The 15,587-nt window shown below is 45.4% G+C and overlaps 1 protein-coding gene across 1 annotated transcript in view; it reads left to right on the top strand.

Moving 5' to 3' along the window:
• Positions 1–15,365, top strand: part of LOC137529069 (transmembrane 9 superfamily member 2-like) — an 83,996-nt gene extending 68,631 nt beyond the window's left edge. The window contains exons 16-17 of the mRNA XM_068250985.1: positions 545–716; positions 12,689–15,365. Coding sequence (XP_068107086.1) covers positions 545–716; positions 12,689–12,756 — 240 coding nt within the window. The 3' untranslated portion in view covers positions 12,757–15,365. The remainder of the gene's footprint in view (positions 1–544; positions 717–12,688) is intronic.
• The last annotated feature ends 222 nt before the right edge of the window (positions 15,366–15,587 follow it).

The following is a 15,587-nucleotide window of genomic DNA, read 5'->3' on the forward strand; positions in this document are numbered from 1 at the left end:
TTCTAATATGTTCAATCTGAATTTCGAACAATTTTCCGTTCACTTCTATGGAAACTGATCGAAATTCAGATCAGACATGTTGGAAAAAATTGATCTGGCAGGTAAATCTGCCAGAAAATGGTATTGGGCTTGATTCACAAAGCGGTGCAAAGTGTTTAGCACGGGTGTGCTAAACAGTTAGCACGTGAAGTGCCTTTCGCTGACTTTTGCGCGCGCAAAGTGCCACGATTCGCGTGATCGCGGACTTTTGCGCGCGCAAAAGTCCGTGAACGGCACTTCACGTGCTAACTGTTTAGCACACCCGTGCTAAACACTTTGCACCGCTTTGTGAATCAAGCCCATAGTGTGTACCTAGCATAAGTGTGAAAATTTTAAAAACGGCAGCCTTGCCATCCTCAGAAGCTGAGAAAAAAATGACTATATTTACAGGCCTTTACCTTTTAGAAACTACTACAGGAAGTGTATTTAGACAAGCGTTAGTCTTTAAACCCCAAAATAATTTGCTAAATGACTTTATAAAACAAATGTTTCTCTTTCCTTTCAGGATTACCATTGGTGGTGGAGATCCTTCTTAACGAGCGGATTCACCGCCGTTTACCTCTTTATCTATGCAGTTCATTATTTCTGCTCTAAGCTGCAAATCACAGGAACTGCTAGCACCATTTTGTACTTTGGCTACACTATGATCATGGTCTTAATTTTTTTCCTGTTTACAGGTAGGTAGTAATTACAGAGAGAATTCTCAGAAATGTTTGTTTTGAGGATGTTTCCTGGTCGTGAAATGAGGGGATGTACAAGGGACAGTCAAAGAACAAGATTTATCTGTCTCAATAGGACATGCAGGCTTATTTTACAGTGCTAAAGGAAAAGTAACAATCACTGGTTTTTATTCTCTGATCTTGTACTCGTTGAAGGATAAATTTAGTTTTAGATTTCAATTCATAATTTCCCCATTTAGATCGGAGATGAGCAGAACAGATTGTCCGCTCTGCTTATTTTTCTTGTCTCCTTCTTTTCTTGAGTGGATATGCTCCACTATAGGTTTTTATGGGAAACTCATCCACTATCCAGTAAAAATGTAGCAGGTTGGGATTTTGCATTCCGTTTAGCGCACAAGCTATTTTTAACATTGTTTTCCTGGACATGACCCTAGCTGTTTTTCCAAAAACCTACAAAACTGGTTTGTGCAAGTGGGAACCAAGCCTTCAGTTCCATGATACCACCACACTGCATTATACACCGTAAGAAAGAGAGTATTGATGAACTTCTAAAACAAAAGAATGCATAAGACCAGAAACTAACCTGGTGTAGTATTTAGAGGAAATGTAAATTACCTAGCAAAAGTACAAAAATCATCCAGCTCAAACTCCGACTCCGGTTTATGAAACCTCCAACTCCAAGTACTCAACATTGCTCCACCTCTGCTTCTTTGACTCTAGCGCCACATCCCTTGCAGGGTTATGGAGTGGGTACAAAAATCATCTGACCCTCCCAACTCCTCAGTTTATGAAATCTTCTACTCCAGGTATCCAAAATGATTCCAACTTCACAGCCCTGAGGGAAAAAGGGGCTCACAAACCAACATTGCCCCTATGGCAAATACTAGAATGGTGATAAATGATGAAGCTGGCCCTGCACTCAGCTGAGTGATGGAACTCTGTCTGCATTCGCCTCCTAGAAAAAGGTGAATTACAGAAGACCTAAAGACACCAACTTCCTAAAAGAGGGTGATGATTTAATTATAAACGCAATGGAGGCAACCTATATTAAAAAAAAAATGTAAAAGCAGATGGAAGCCTTATAGATTGTTTTCAGCAGAGGCCGACCCTGCTGCGAATCTCTCGGGTTAGTGAGAGACTAGCCTGGAGCGTAGCTCCCAACTGCCCCACTTTTTGAGGGACAGTCCCTCTTTGGGAGCCATGTCCCTCTGTCCTACCCATTTGTCCCTTTTTCAGGACTTTGTCCCTCTTTCTATATCAATATATAAATGTATCTTCTAAAAAATGTTTGACTCTAAACTTTACTCCCATCCTTTAAATTGATATATTACTAATTTTAAAATCTTAATATGAAGGAAAATGAACCAGGATAGAAAGGACCAGTGTGGTTTAAATTATAAAACCTATTTTTCTTATGAAATCGTTATATGCGTGATTAGGGGTGTGATGGGGCGTGGTCAGGGGTGGGGGGTAAGTGTCCCTCTTTCTCATCTCAAAAAGTTGGGAGGTATGGCCTGGAGGATTACCTCCAGTGGAGAGCAGGAGACCTTCTACTCCAACTCGCCCCTCCTGCACCTTCTGTCTTGGGAAATCCCGCCCCGCTGGTGATATCCTTTTAATACAGCAAGAAACAGGTGAAATGTTGCAACAGTAAGAAAATATTTACATATGTAGGACCTGGCAGAATTGGGTTTGATTGGTGGAACATTTACTTCAGGTTTCTGTTAAGCTTGATCTTTTTTCTCCTGGGATGAAAGGGTTATCCTTATCAGCGAAGTAACACGATTATAATTTCGCTGGTGTCCTACATTGCAAGTTACAGTTTGTGACCAGTAAATGGGTTGAAGTGAGAACTCGTTTTTGTTTGGCTTGTTTTTTTTGTTTTTTTTTTTTCCTTCTGAAAGATTATTTCAGAAGGAAACCCTGGTGGTTCCTATTCTGCAGTAAATTGCACTGCTTTTCCTTTCCGTGACTTACAACAATGGCTAGCCTCTTCTCGTGCGCCCATCATCATCTGTGCTGTTTATTCAGGGGGGGGGGGGGGGTGTTTGTCTACAAGCCAGCACGGTAATTTGCTTTTGTTGCTGTGACTACTGGTTCCCTTATTTAAAGCATAGTAAATATTTGAACGCACAACCAATTTTGTCTTCGTAGTGGGCTGAAAAAAAATATTGCCGGCTGCCTCTCTGCACTTAGGCAAACCCACTTCATGGAAAAAAATGTAAATTAATGAATTCCAATCTGCTGTGGAAATACAGCGAGACAGTTGTCTGCTAGTGTATGTTTTCATTTGCTTAATGTATGTTTAGACAGATGCAACCTTAAGCTGCTCTAATTTAGTGTTCTTTCTGCCAATGTTTCAAACCGAGACATTTATTGCAATCTCCTATTACTGAAATGTGTCTAGATTGGTGCATTTACAACTACATCCTGAATAACTGCACTTACAGGAACCAATGCTAAATTGAAACATTTACCGTACTGCTTTGTTTAGTGGTAACACATAGCAGCCAGTCAGAGATTGTCTTAACTGGTGTGGCTGCAGTAAAGGTGCACCTTAGCAATATGTAGTATCTTCAAAGGAAGACTAGGTTCTGGCCACTTCTTTTCTAAGGATTTGGAGGGGTGAATCTAAATTGCAATTGCAGACAGAATTTCCCCCGGCTTGAGATACAGTGTTTCCCCGAAAATAAGACACTGGCCTCAATTCACTAAGCTTTTCTCCTGTCTTTAATAACTCTTCTAGAGTTGTTACCTTGGTGATAAGGCATGTAGTATTCAGGAAACATTTTACCTCAGGCAAACCTAAAGTTAACTCTTCTGTCTTTAAGTTAACTCTTCAATCCTTAAAATAACTCCAGAGTTAAAGACAGGCTGTTTATTAACTGCATGTGAAAATAACTACAGGGGAGGTAACTTAACTACAGAGGAGGTAACTTAACTACAGAGGAGGTAACTTAACTACAGAGGAGGTAACTTAACTACAGAGGAGGTAACTTAACTACAGAGGAGGTAACTTAACTACAGAGGAGGTAACTTAACTACAGAGGAGGTAACTTAACTACAGAGGAGGTAACTTAACTACAGAGGAGGTAACTTAACTACAGAGGAGGTAACTTAACTACAGAGGAGGTAACTTAACTACAGAGGAGGTAACTTAACTACAGAGGAGGTAACTTAACTACAGAGGAGGTAACTTAAGGAATGAAGAGATAAGATAACTCTCTCTTATGTGGAGGTAAGTTTTCTCTTGCCTTATCATCTCCAGCATGATCTTAGTGAATTGAGGCCATAGTCTTATATTAATTTTTGCTCTAAAAGATGTGCTAGGGCCTATTTTCAGAGGATGTCTTATTTTGGGGCAAACACTGGTATTTTTCCTATACAAAATGTACATACTGTATTGCCATGTGCAACATACACAGAGCTTGTGGTTTGCAAATATTGGCTCTCAATTACAAGAAATTGATTCTGCTGATCATGTAGGTAAGAGTTTATTTCTTGCAGGCAAAGAACTCTGTTAGTCTCCCCAGAGCTATGACAGGATAAGCTGTGTGTGTGTCCTGGGAAGAGGTGAAGTGCTGGTGATTAGCGATGGGCCAAACCTCTGATTTTAGGTTCGCGAACATCCGCGGAAGGTTCGGTTCGCGGAAAAGTTTGCGAACCGCAATAGACTTCAATGGGGAGGCGAAATTTGAAAAATAGAAAAAATTATGCTGGCCACAAAAGTGATGGAAAAGATGTTTCAAGGTGTCTAACACCTGGAGGGGGGCATGGCGGAGTGGAATACATGCCAAAAGTCCCGGGGAAAAATCTGGATGTGACGCAAAGCAGCGTTTTAAGGGCAGACATCACATTGAATGCTAAATTGCAGGCCTAACGTGCTTTAAAACATCTTGCATGTGTATACATCAATCAGGGAGTGTAATTAGAGTTCTGCTTCACACTGACACACCAAACTCACTGTGTAACGCACCGCAAACAGCTGTTTGTGTAGTGATGGCCATGCTGGACTACTGCGCAACATGGCGAGATTGCTCTTCCTCACTCAGTGATGTCAGGTAATGTGTGACTTCCTTCTCAACTTTCCATGGCATTGTTAAAAAGCTTATGTTTTGTTTTTAAATTACATTTTCTACTTGCTGTGTACTTGTTCAGTACCGCTACAATGAGAATCCTATGGAGGTGGGCAAGTCTGACATTGTGACCCCGGTTAAAGGCCGGGGAATGAGGGATGGAATCCGGTGTGGAGCCTGAGCAACGCTACACATCCAAGGAGGGCAGCAGGCAGGCATGCACGCCCGCCCGCCCCGAGGTAGTGACCAAAAATAACAATACAGGAGGAAGACTTTCGAGGCCCTGCTGTGTATTTGAAATGAATGTACTTTAAATCCTTTAACGAGAACCAGTTATGGCGGGCAAAGATGACACCACATTCCTTTCACGAGAATCATATGGAGGCGGGCAAGTCTGCCATTTGTGACCCCGGGTAATGGCCAGGGAATGAGGTATGGAATCCGGTGTGGAGCCTGAGCAACGGCTACCACTGCACATCCAAGGAGGGCAGCAGCCAGGCATGCAATACAGGACTTTGAGGCCCCAATTGTAATGAATCAACTTTAAATCCTTTAACGGGAATCCGTTATGGAGGGCAAGTCTGCCATTGTCACCGCGGGGAATGAAGGTTGGATTCCGACCGGAAGTGGGAGCCTGCTGAGACCCATGCTGTAGCTGCCCTGACCGGGCTTTGCAGACCAGGCATTTGTAGTCAGATGGACCCTTGAGCCAGCGGAAGACAAACCAAGTCGAAAGCATTTGCCAAGAATGTTTTACGGAGGGCAATTTTTGTTGGCATTTTTTTAAATTGTTTGAAAATGTAGATGGTTGTATTTTTAAATTGTTTGAAACTGTATCCGTTCAAGTGCAAGTTATGCACTGACTGCCAGGTATAATGTGCAGTCACAGATGCAGTGAAAGGTATGCAGTGAGTGCAAACATCCGTTTGTGTAGTGACGGCCGTGCTGGACTGGTGCGCATCATGACGAGAGTGCATGTGATGGTGGCTTTTCAGCCCATATGCTCGCCCGGCTGATGTAGCTGAATGACAGAACAGTGACTGTCCAGCTGATCAAATTTGGTCTGACCACAATGAAACAACGACCTTATTATCTTTAATGTGCCACCCCCACCCGAGACACTCGTATAGCCGGCGGTCATTGCTTCATTGTGATACGCAAGCCCCTTCACCGCGGCAAGGTGATGATCACGAAGGGGGATGGGCACATGTACATGCCTTTTGTTTATTGTTGCAGCCGCCTGCAGTTCAGCCATAAAAATTAGGCAGGCATGTGCATGCCCAAGAAAAATTAGTATAGCGGCCGCTGCTAGCAGCGGCCTTAAAAATTCTGGAATCCGCCTAGAGTCCTGGACCCTGGTGGTGGTGGCGGCGGAGAAGGCAGTCAAACGGCCTGCAGGCAGAGATGCTGTCTGTGGGGACTGACTTAGTCTTCGGTCGTGCAATAGCCCTCAGGGATCCATGCCTCGATCATTGTGATAAAGGTCAGGTACTGAACACTGTCATGACTTAGGCGACTTTTCTTCTCAGTGACAATGCCTCCAGCTGCACTGAAGGTCCTTTCTGACAGGACGCTTGCGGCAGGGCAAGAGAGAAGTTGTATGGCAAATTGGGACAGCTCTGGCCACAGGTCAAGCATGCGCAACCAGTAGAGCAAGGGTTCATCCTCGCTGCTCGCAGTCGCAGTGTGTACATCCACACTTAAGGCCAGGTAGTCGGCTACCTGCCGGTCCAGGCGTTGGTGGAGGGTGGATCCCGAAGGGCTACTGCGAGGCGTTGGACTAAAGAATGTCCGCATGTCCGACATCACCCCAAGATCGCTGGAGCGGCCTGTCCTTGCCTGCGTGGACTGGTGAGGAGGAGGAGGAGGAATACTGCCAGTGGTACCTTTTATTGCGTTGTACTGTCACATCACCCTTAAATGCATTGTAAAGCATCATTGACAGCTTGTTCTGCAAGTGCAGCATCCTTTCCGCCTTGTGTGTAGTTGGTAACAGGTCTGCCACTTTGTGCCTGTACCAAGGGTCTAGCAGCGTGGCCACCCAGTACAGGTCATTCCCCTTGAGTTTTTTGATACAGGGGTCCCTCAACAGGCTGGACAACATGAAAGAGGACATCTGCACAAAGTCGGATCCAGACGTACTCTCCATCTCCTTTTGCTCTTCCACAGTGACGTCACGCAACTCCTCTTCCTCCCCCCAGCCACGGACAATACCACGGGAACGTGGAGCAGCAGAAGCCCCCTGTGACGGCTGCTGTGGTTGTTCTTCTGCCGCCTCTTCCTCCTCCACAGAAACACCTTCCTCATAATCATCCGAGTCTGACTCCTCTCCTTCCCCACACGACTCCTCTTCTTCCTCCTCCTCCCCCCTCTGTGATGCCGCAGGTGTTGAGGAAACCTGTGGTTCGGCTGAAAATTGTTCCCACGACTCCTCCTGCCATAGCTGTTCCTGTTCCCGCTCCTCCACAGCTTCATCCACCACTCTACGCACGGCACGCTCCAGGAAGTAAGCGTAGGGGATCAAGTCGCTGATGGTGCCTTCAGCGCGACTCACCAGGTTGGTCACCGCCTCAAACGGCCGCATGGTCCTGCATGCATTTCGCATCAGTGTCCAACTGTTGGGCCACAACATCCCCATCTTCCCAGATTGTGTCCTTCTACTGTAGCTGTACAGGTACTGGGTGACGGCTTTCTCCTGGTCTAGCAGGCAAGAGAACATGAGCAGGGTGGAATTCCAGCGAGTCGGGCTATTGCATATCAAGCGTCTCACCGGCAAGTTGTTTTTCCGCTGAATGTCTGAGCTCTGCCATGGCCGTAGAAGACCGCCTGAAATGCCCACACCGCTTCCTGGTCTGCTTCAGGACGTCCTCTAAGCCTGGGTACTTTGAGACAAATCTTTGCACGACCAGATTCAGCACATTTGCCATGCAGGGTACATGTGTCAGCTTTCCCAAATTCAAAGCGGAAAGGAGATTGCTGCCGTTGTCACACACCACGTTGCCGATCTCCAGCTGGTGCGGGGTCGGCCATTGCTCCACCTGTTTGTTAAGAGCAGCCAGGAGAGCTGCTCCAGTGTGACTCTCCGCTTTGAGGCAAGACATGTCTAAAATTGCGTGACACCGTCGTACCTGGCATGCAGCGTAGGCTCTGGGGAGATGGGGCTGTGTAGCTGGAGAGGAAGAGGAGATGGCAGCACCACTAGAGTTCAACTGACACTCAGCTGAGGAGGAGGTTGACAGCGAAGAGGCTGTAGCTGGAGGAGAAGGAGAGGAGGTGGCAGGAGGCCTGCCTGCAAGCCGTGGAGGTGTGACAAGTCAGTCCGCTGCGCAGTCACGTACTCCGTGCTTGCTGCCATCAGTCACCAGGTTGACCCAATGGGCTGTAATGTAGCGGCCCTGCCCGTGCTTGGCAGACCAGGCATCCGTGGTCAGGTGGACCCTTGACCCAACGCTCTTTGCAATAGATGACACCACTTGCCTCTGAACTGCACGGCACAGTTTGGGTATGGCCTTTCGTGAAAAATAAGTGCGGCCTGGTATCTTCCACTGCGGTGTCCCAATGGCCACAAATTTACGGAAAGCCTTTGACTCCACCAGCTTGTATGGTAATAGCTGGCGAGCTAATAGTTCCGCCACACCAGCTGTCAGACGCCGGGCAAGAGGGTGACTGGCCGAAATTGGCTTCTTCCGCTCAAAGACTTCCTTCACGGACACCTGGCTACTGCTGTGGGCAGAGGAGCAGGAACTGCTCAAGGGCAGAGGCGGTGTGAAGGAGGGTGACTGTGAAGGTTCAAGGGAGAAAGCGGATGAAGAGGACGATGCACCTGAAGGAGGAAGAGAAGGAGGGTGGCTTGTCTTTTGAGGGGTGCTGCTTTTCCTCAGGTGTTCTTCCCATAGCTGTTTGTGCCTTCTCTCCAGGTGCCTTCGTAAGGCACTTGTCCCTACGTGACTGTTGGCCTTTCCATGGCTCAATTTTTGGAGGCAGAGAGAACAGATGGCTTTGCTCCTATCTGAGGCACGCACCGTAAAATATTTCCAAACCGCAGAGCCCCCCTGGGGTGATGGCATTACGTTGGCATCAACAACTGACCTTGAAGGGCATGCTGGCTGGCCATAGCTGGCGATACATGGCGCCGGACACTGCCCCCAGCTGTTTCTGAGGACGAGCTCCCTCTGCTTCAATCATGGAGTCGTCTCCTCCTACTCCTCTCTGGCTCCCCCTCTGAACTGTCCCCCTGGTCATCTCCTCTATTGGGTACATACGTGACATCCGTATAATCGTCATCATAATCCTCCTGCCCAGCTTCGTTTTCCTCAGACACCTTCTCAACTGCACCAACTTCAGGTGGATAATCATGCCCCTCCTCACACATTACGTCCATACTATCGCCACCTAACTCAGACATATGAGGTGGTGTACCTGTGCCTTCTTCTTGTTGTTGCAGTAGTGGCTGTGAATCAGTGATTTCACCACCACCAAATAACTCCTGCGAAGTGTCAAATGCAGCGGATGTGGCGCTTGTTGTAGCGCTGGTGGCTGCGGGAGATGAGGTTTTCTGTGTTAAATACTCAAGCACATCCTCACAATTTTGGGAAGTGATGGCATGTGCCTTCTTCTGAGCACTGTACTTTGGTCCAGGTCCGCACGAAATCACAGCAACACCACCTCGCACAGACCTGCCAGTGCCAGGTGGCCTTCCTCTGGGTCTTCCTCTACCTCTTCCTCTACCTGGTTTGTCCATTTTGTCCATCTCGGGGGGAAGCTAGATATATGCAGTGAGGTGAATTCACTGAACACAGAAGGTAGCTATATGCAGTGAGGTGAATTCACTCAACCCAAAGGTAGTTATATATGCAGTGAGGTGAATTCACTGAACACAGAAGGTAGCTATATGCAGTGAGGTGAGTTCACTCAACCCAAAGGTAGTTATATATGCAGTGAGGTGAATTCACTGAACACAAAAGGTAGCTATATGCAGTGAGGTGAATTCACTCAACCCAAAGATAGTTATATATGCAGTGAGGTGAATTCACTGAACACAGAAGGAAGCTATATGCAGTGAGGTGAGTTCACTCAACCCAAAGGTAGTTATATATGCAGTGAGGTGAATTCACTGAACACAAAAGGTAGCTATATGCAGTGAGGTGAATTCACTGAACACAAAATGTAGCTATATGCAGTCAGCTGAGTTCACTCAACCCAAAGGTAGTTATATATGCAGTGAGGTGAGTTCACTCAACTTAAAAGGTAGTTATATGCAGTGACGCAAGTTCACTCAACACAAAAGGTAGTTATGTGCAGCGAGGTGGGTTCACTCAACACAAACGTAGGTGCATGCAGTGATGAGGTGGGTTAACTAAACACAACAGGTACTAGTAGTAGGTAAATGCAGTACTGGGTAGGTAGTACAATGTGCAGCTCCATGTCACACACACAGGTGTCACTGAATGTGCTGCTGAATGCTGGTGGGCTGCTGGCAGTGGCACACACACATTATGAATTAGCAATGCTGTCTAAACAACACAAGTGTATCACACACACACACACAGGTAGTGGTCACTGAATGTGCTGCTGCTGCTGGCAGTGGTACACACACATTATGAATTAGCAATGCTGTCTAAGCAACACAAGTGTATCACACACACAGGTAGTAGTCACTGAATGTGCTGCTGCTGCTGGCAGTGGGACACACACAGTATGAATTAGCAATGCTGTCTAAACAACGCAAGTGTATCACACACACAGAGGTAGTACTAGTCACTGAATGTGCTGCTGCTGGCAGTGGGACACACAGTATGAATTAGCAATGCTGTCTAAACACCACAAGTGTCAGTTTCAAACACAGAAAAAAAAATTGATCACAGCAGGATGAGCTCTGAAAATAGCTTTTCTGGGGCGCTATTATAGCAATAAGATTCAGCTAAGCAAGCTAAGAAGGCAAGAGCCTGACTAATCTGTCCCTAGGAGAACAAGTCTGCAGCAGCTTTCCCTATTCTGTCTCTAGCAGGCACACGAGTGAGGCTAATGGCCGCCGGAGCCTACCACCCGATGTTCGCCTGGAACCGTTCGGCCCACCTCTACTGGTGATGTTTATCATCACAACAGATCAGAAGGGCTGGCTCCAACAAAAACACAAATTGCCTGACACATATATCGGACTGTGTAGAACTCACATTATACTGCTGCTCTCCTGTATCCAGGCTTTGTATTGAGCATGACTTGCTGGTGTCATGTGGGATGCTGCTAGGGCTTAAATTCGGAGAATGTCTTACATTTCAAGCATTCTTGAAATTCCTGCTAGGTTTTATTCTCAGGGGATGTCTTACTTTAGGGGAAACACGGTAGTAGATGGTTAATAAATTTACTTTCACTAACAGCTGTGTGTTTAGTGGGAAATAGTCCTTTGATGTAGAACACTGTACACACTGGGAATGGGGTGGGGCGACTTTGGGTAGTTTGTCACCCAAAGAATTGTGTGCAGATCACTGCCAGATGACAGAGCATTGCTTACACTGTACATACGCAGCATCAGCCTCCTAGCTAGAGGCACATCTGTTGCTATGGGGGGGAGGAGGAGGAGGAGAACAAGCAACCTGCAACGTAATGGCGAACAATGCATTCGTGCAGTGCTCGGGGGTCTGGGATCATTTTAAACAGACTTTGTGCGGCTGCTGTACAACACCTGGTCTGACTCCCGATTCTCGGCCATGTCGATCATTATCGTCTGCCATGGGCGACTTCAGAGCAGTGTGTGTATGTAGCTTAAAGGCTCGTACACACGCTTGAATAAAGTCAGCTGAGGCGGCCGATAACGTCTTCCTCAGATGATAATCAGGGATGTGTACAGAGGCCCGCGACCCCCAACCCACTAGTGATCTTCCCGGTGTATCAACTCACCTCCAGCAATGGCCGATCCCACTGTACATGCTATAGAGGGTGTGGTGCCAAAGGAGTCCAAGGACCTTCCAAAGGAGACAAAAAAAAACGAAACAGGGACACCACGAGCCCCTGATAGTGTAGCACGTTGAGGGTATGAGACACTCCACAACAATATGTGCAGAATACTGATAAGGATAGGTTGCAAGAGCAGCAACCACGGTGTAACGGCTGGTGAGGAAAGCCCGTCCTCACTCGGGTTCTTTAGTCTCCATCAATGTAGGCCGTTCTCCAGGAAAAGAAAAAGGGGTGTAAGGGTTCCAAGGAACAAACCTACATGACCAACACCCCGAGCAGAGTGGGTTGGTGTGGGATATTACTGGGAAGAAGGAGGCGCCCCAAGATATGATGTGTGGAATGGATAATATAAGCTGGATAACACATACAGAATAGGCTTACCTCTAAAAGAAGGAGGTAGCCCAAAAAATTAATAACATTTTTAATAGAAACTAGACACTTAAATGATGACGCATTTTGCAGATCACAGTCCGCTGGTTTCTATTAAAATTTGTATTACTTTTTTGGGGCTACCCCTTCTATTAGAGGTAAGCCTATTTATGTATGTTTTATCCGGCTTACATTATTCATTCCACACATCCCATCTTGGGGCGCCTACTCCCTCCCAGTAACACTGTACATGCTGCTCCCCCGCTTGCCACGCACATGCCGCTCCGACGTCCCTCCGCCTCCCCGCATAGCAACACAACGCGTCGTCTGCTATAGAGCTGGCTCGCATCTGTGCTGCCCGGCGCAGCGATGACTTAGTCCAATTGAAATACAATCACAATTCATTTTAATGTTTTTTCCCTGAATTGCATAAAAAAAACTAAATTAACTCAGTCAATAACAAAGAATACTTTAGACAAATAAAGCTTTGTGAATTGATTTTAATCTTCTAATCCATGCCAGGTATATTTGTTGTTTTATACTGACCGTTTATTAAATACTCTATTCCAGGCACTATTGGATTCTTTGCATGCTACTGGTTTGTCAGAAAGATTTACAGTGTTGTAAAGGTGGATTAACCAAGACAACACCAGTGGCTTAGATACCAATCACAGCAAACGCCTAGAGTGGATCTGAAATTACTACCATGTACGGACATGCAGTGGATGTTGGGATGGCACAAAATACAGACTTTGCTACCAAGACTGAGCACCTTGGGACACTGTTTACAACATTCCACCAAATACTTCAAATACTGTTTTTATTACCGCCGCGGTTTGTAAACTACTGTAAATAACTGAAGTATAAGTTGCCGAATGTTGTTGACTAGTTTCATTCAACAATGACTGAATACACTATTTTGTTTTACCCATGACTGGTGATCCAAAGTAATGGCTGACCACGATGTTGTTTGATATCCCATGACGCTGTAAGGCAGTTTCAATTGTTACTGCTGTGCCTTTCAGACATTATTGTACATTGAAGGTTTATTTGTGCAAATGTTCAATCAATTCGTCCATTCAGAGTACATTTGTGTTTGTAAAATATGACTTTTTAATGTCAAATTATCTATATATTTTATGTCTTCTTTTAACACATTATGGCTAGAGTGCCAAAGTCTGGCCAGAGCAATGAGCTTGTGCATTGAATGAGACCACCACTCATTCTGATAGCCCCCCTGTCATTCATTGAGAATTAGGCACCTTTTTGGTAGTTGCATTGAGATCATTGGTTTACATCCTTCTTTTAGAAAAACAAAATAAAGCACCTTTTGAGAAAAATTAAGATTTGGTTTTAAATGCCCTTTGGATTGTTAAATAAAATAAATACCAGTACAAAGTATGTTTAGACTTAGCAGTACAAGCAAGGTGCACACTTAACCCCTTCTGTTGTGGTTATGAGAAGTTCAACTCTGCACCTGAGGAGACCTTGGTGCATAGTGTACTAAAGGGCCATTAACTTTCCTCAGTAAAGTGTTGCTTCTTCTTGTATGACTCCTCACTCCAGAATTTTTTCATTCCAGTTTGGTGGCTTCTACTAGTTACTGTGGCTCTAGTGCTGAACTTGTAAATGGCTGATGGGGCAGGAATGGTTGGGGCTTTGCTGAAAGTTGGAAGTTAGGGACTTACTCGTAGGTATCGGCATTCCGGCAGCACAGTTAGATTTCACACACAACCTCGGGAAGTTTACCTTAATAAATTAATCAACTTGAGGTGCTTCTAAGGCACCCGCAGTAAAACCTGCTGTGTGAAAAACCCGGTCTATTTACTGGCTATTACTTATATTGAGGATTCAAATGGCTGGGCATGATTACCAAACTCAACTTTCATACTAATTTACCAGTTTGACATGTGTTTAAAAGACTTTAATTAATTGTGCTACCATTGCCTCAGTGGATTGGAATCACAAGTTATTTAATACATTGTCCATTCTGTTTTTTTTTTTTTCTTCTTGCCTTACGTGTGTTATTTTATGTACACCTATTGCTTTGCTGAACTTTCAAAACTCTGCCCCACCCTTTTTTTTTATCGATTCAGCAGGTGCTAACCATGAACATCATAATAGTACAGGAGTATCAACTTCACCCAGCGATACAGTGTGCTTGGCTACAGTGTTCTGCAGTGTTGTGTGCTTGTCATGTCTTCCTGGCCAGCTTGAGTTGCAGTAATTCACCCTGAACTTCTTATAGCAACTGCAGTAACTATTTTGAGTTTTTTCAAAAAATATAAGCAGACCTAGCAAGCAAGGCCGGACCGAGGCAGAGACGAGAGAGGCTCCAGCCTCAGGGTGCAGTGTAGGAGGTGGCGCACAGCTCGGCTATCATTCCCCTATTGTGTTTGAAGCCGAGAGAAATAAGAAAAGGGGATACATGCCAGTAACTGCAAGCCAGAAAACTAGAGCTTAAGGTGTTGGGGGCCCTGGAGCGCCTCTTAGTCTAATAGCAATCAGTGTGTGACGGCTGAGGAGTGGAGGGATGGAGGGGCGCACTTTGATGTCTCAGCGTTGGGTTGGGTTGCTGAAGAACCTTGTACAGGCTTTGCTAGCAAGCACCCAGCATTCTGTACAGTGCTACACACATCTCTGAGACTATCCAGTGCCTAAATAGTGTACTTTTTAAGGGCTCTGCCTCTGACACAGGAGACCAGGGTTTGAATTTTGGCTCTTCCTGTGCACCTATTCAGTAGGAGACCTTGGGCAAGACTCCCTAACACTGCTACTGTCTATAGAGGGTGCCCTAGAGGCTGCAGCTCTGGCTCTTTGAGTCCGTCAGGAGAAAAACAGGATATAAATGTTTGTCTATATACTGCGTTGTGTGGGATACTTTTGTAAGATTATCATGTGCATGGTGAGCATATGCTATACAGGTGATGGGCATTGCTTACTAAGTTAAGTGAACTGACAGGTGCTCTTTTACTGGAGACCATTAGAGTTGTCCAGGCTTGATATTAATGGTACAGCTGCGGGTGATGGGGATCATACTTTGTTCCATGTACTGTAACTTTACTTGTTTCTTTTTACTGTTTCAGCCAGAAAGCATTGCACTTGTATATAACCATTTGATGCTTTCAGGTTCTCTGGTAAAAATGTTGATACTGAATTCCAGATTTTCTAGAAATGACAGACCAAAATATGTGGCATGTACTTCCAGCCTTGCCCTTGTCTTGTGCAATAAAAGTTTTAAAACCAATATCTTTTGTGGCTGTATTATCATTATTTTCATATACAGTGCCGACATCTTCTGCAGCATGGAGCATGTTAAATTTAACTAAGATTGGAAAAAGTGGTGGTAAAAATATTAAGTGTATGGTAGCCGATGCGCAGAGCCTTGCAAAGAAAGTTGATTAACTAGTTCAGTTTTGATTGACAAAGGCAAAACGGCACTGGGAAATGTTGGCGCACCATGCTCCAC

The sequence above is a fragment of the Hyperolius riggenbachi genome, chromosome 8 (genome assembly GCF_040937935.1).
Source record: "Hyperolius riggenbachi isolate aHypRig1 chromosome 8, aHypRig1.pri, whole genome shotgun sequence".
NCBI lineage: Eukaryota > Metazoa > Chordata > Amphibia > Anura > Hyperoliidae > Hyperolius > Hyperolius riggenbachi.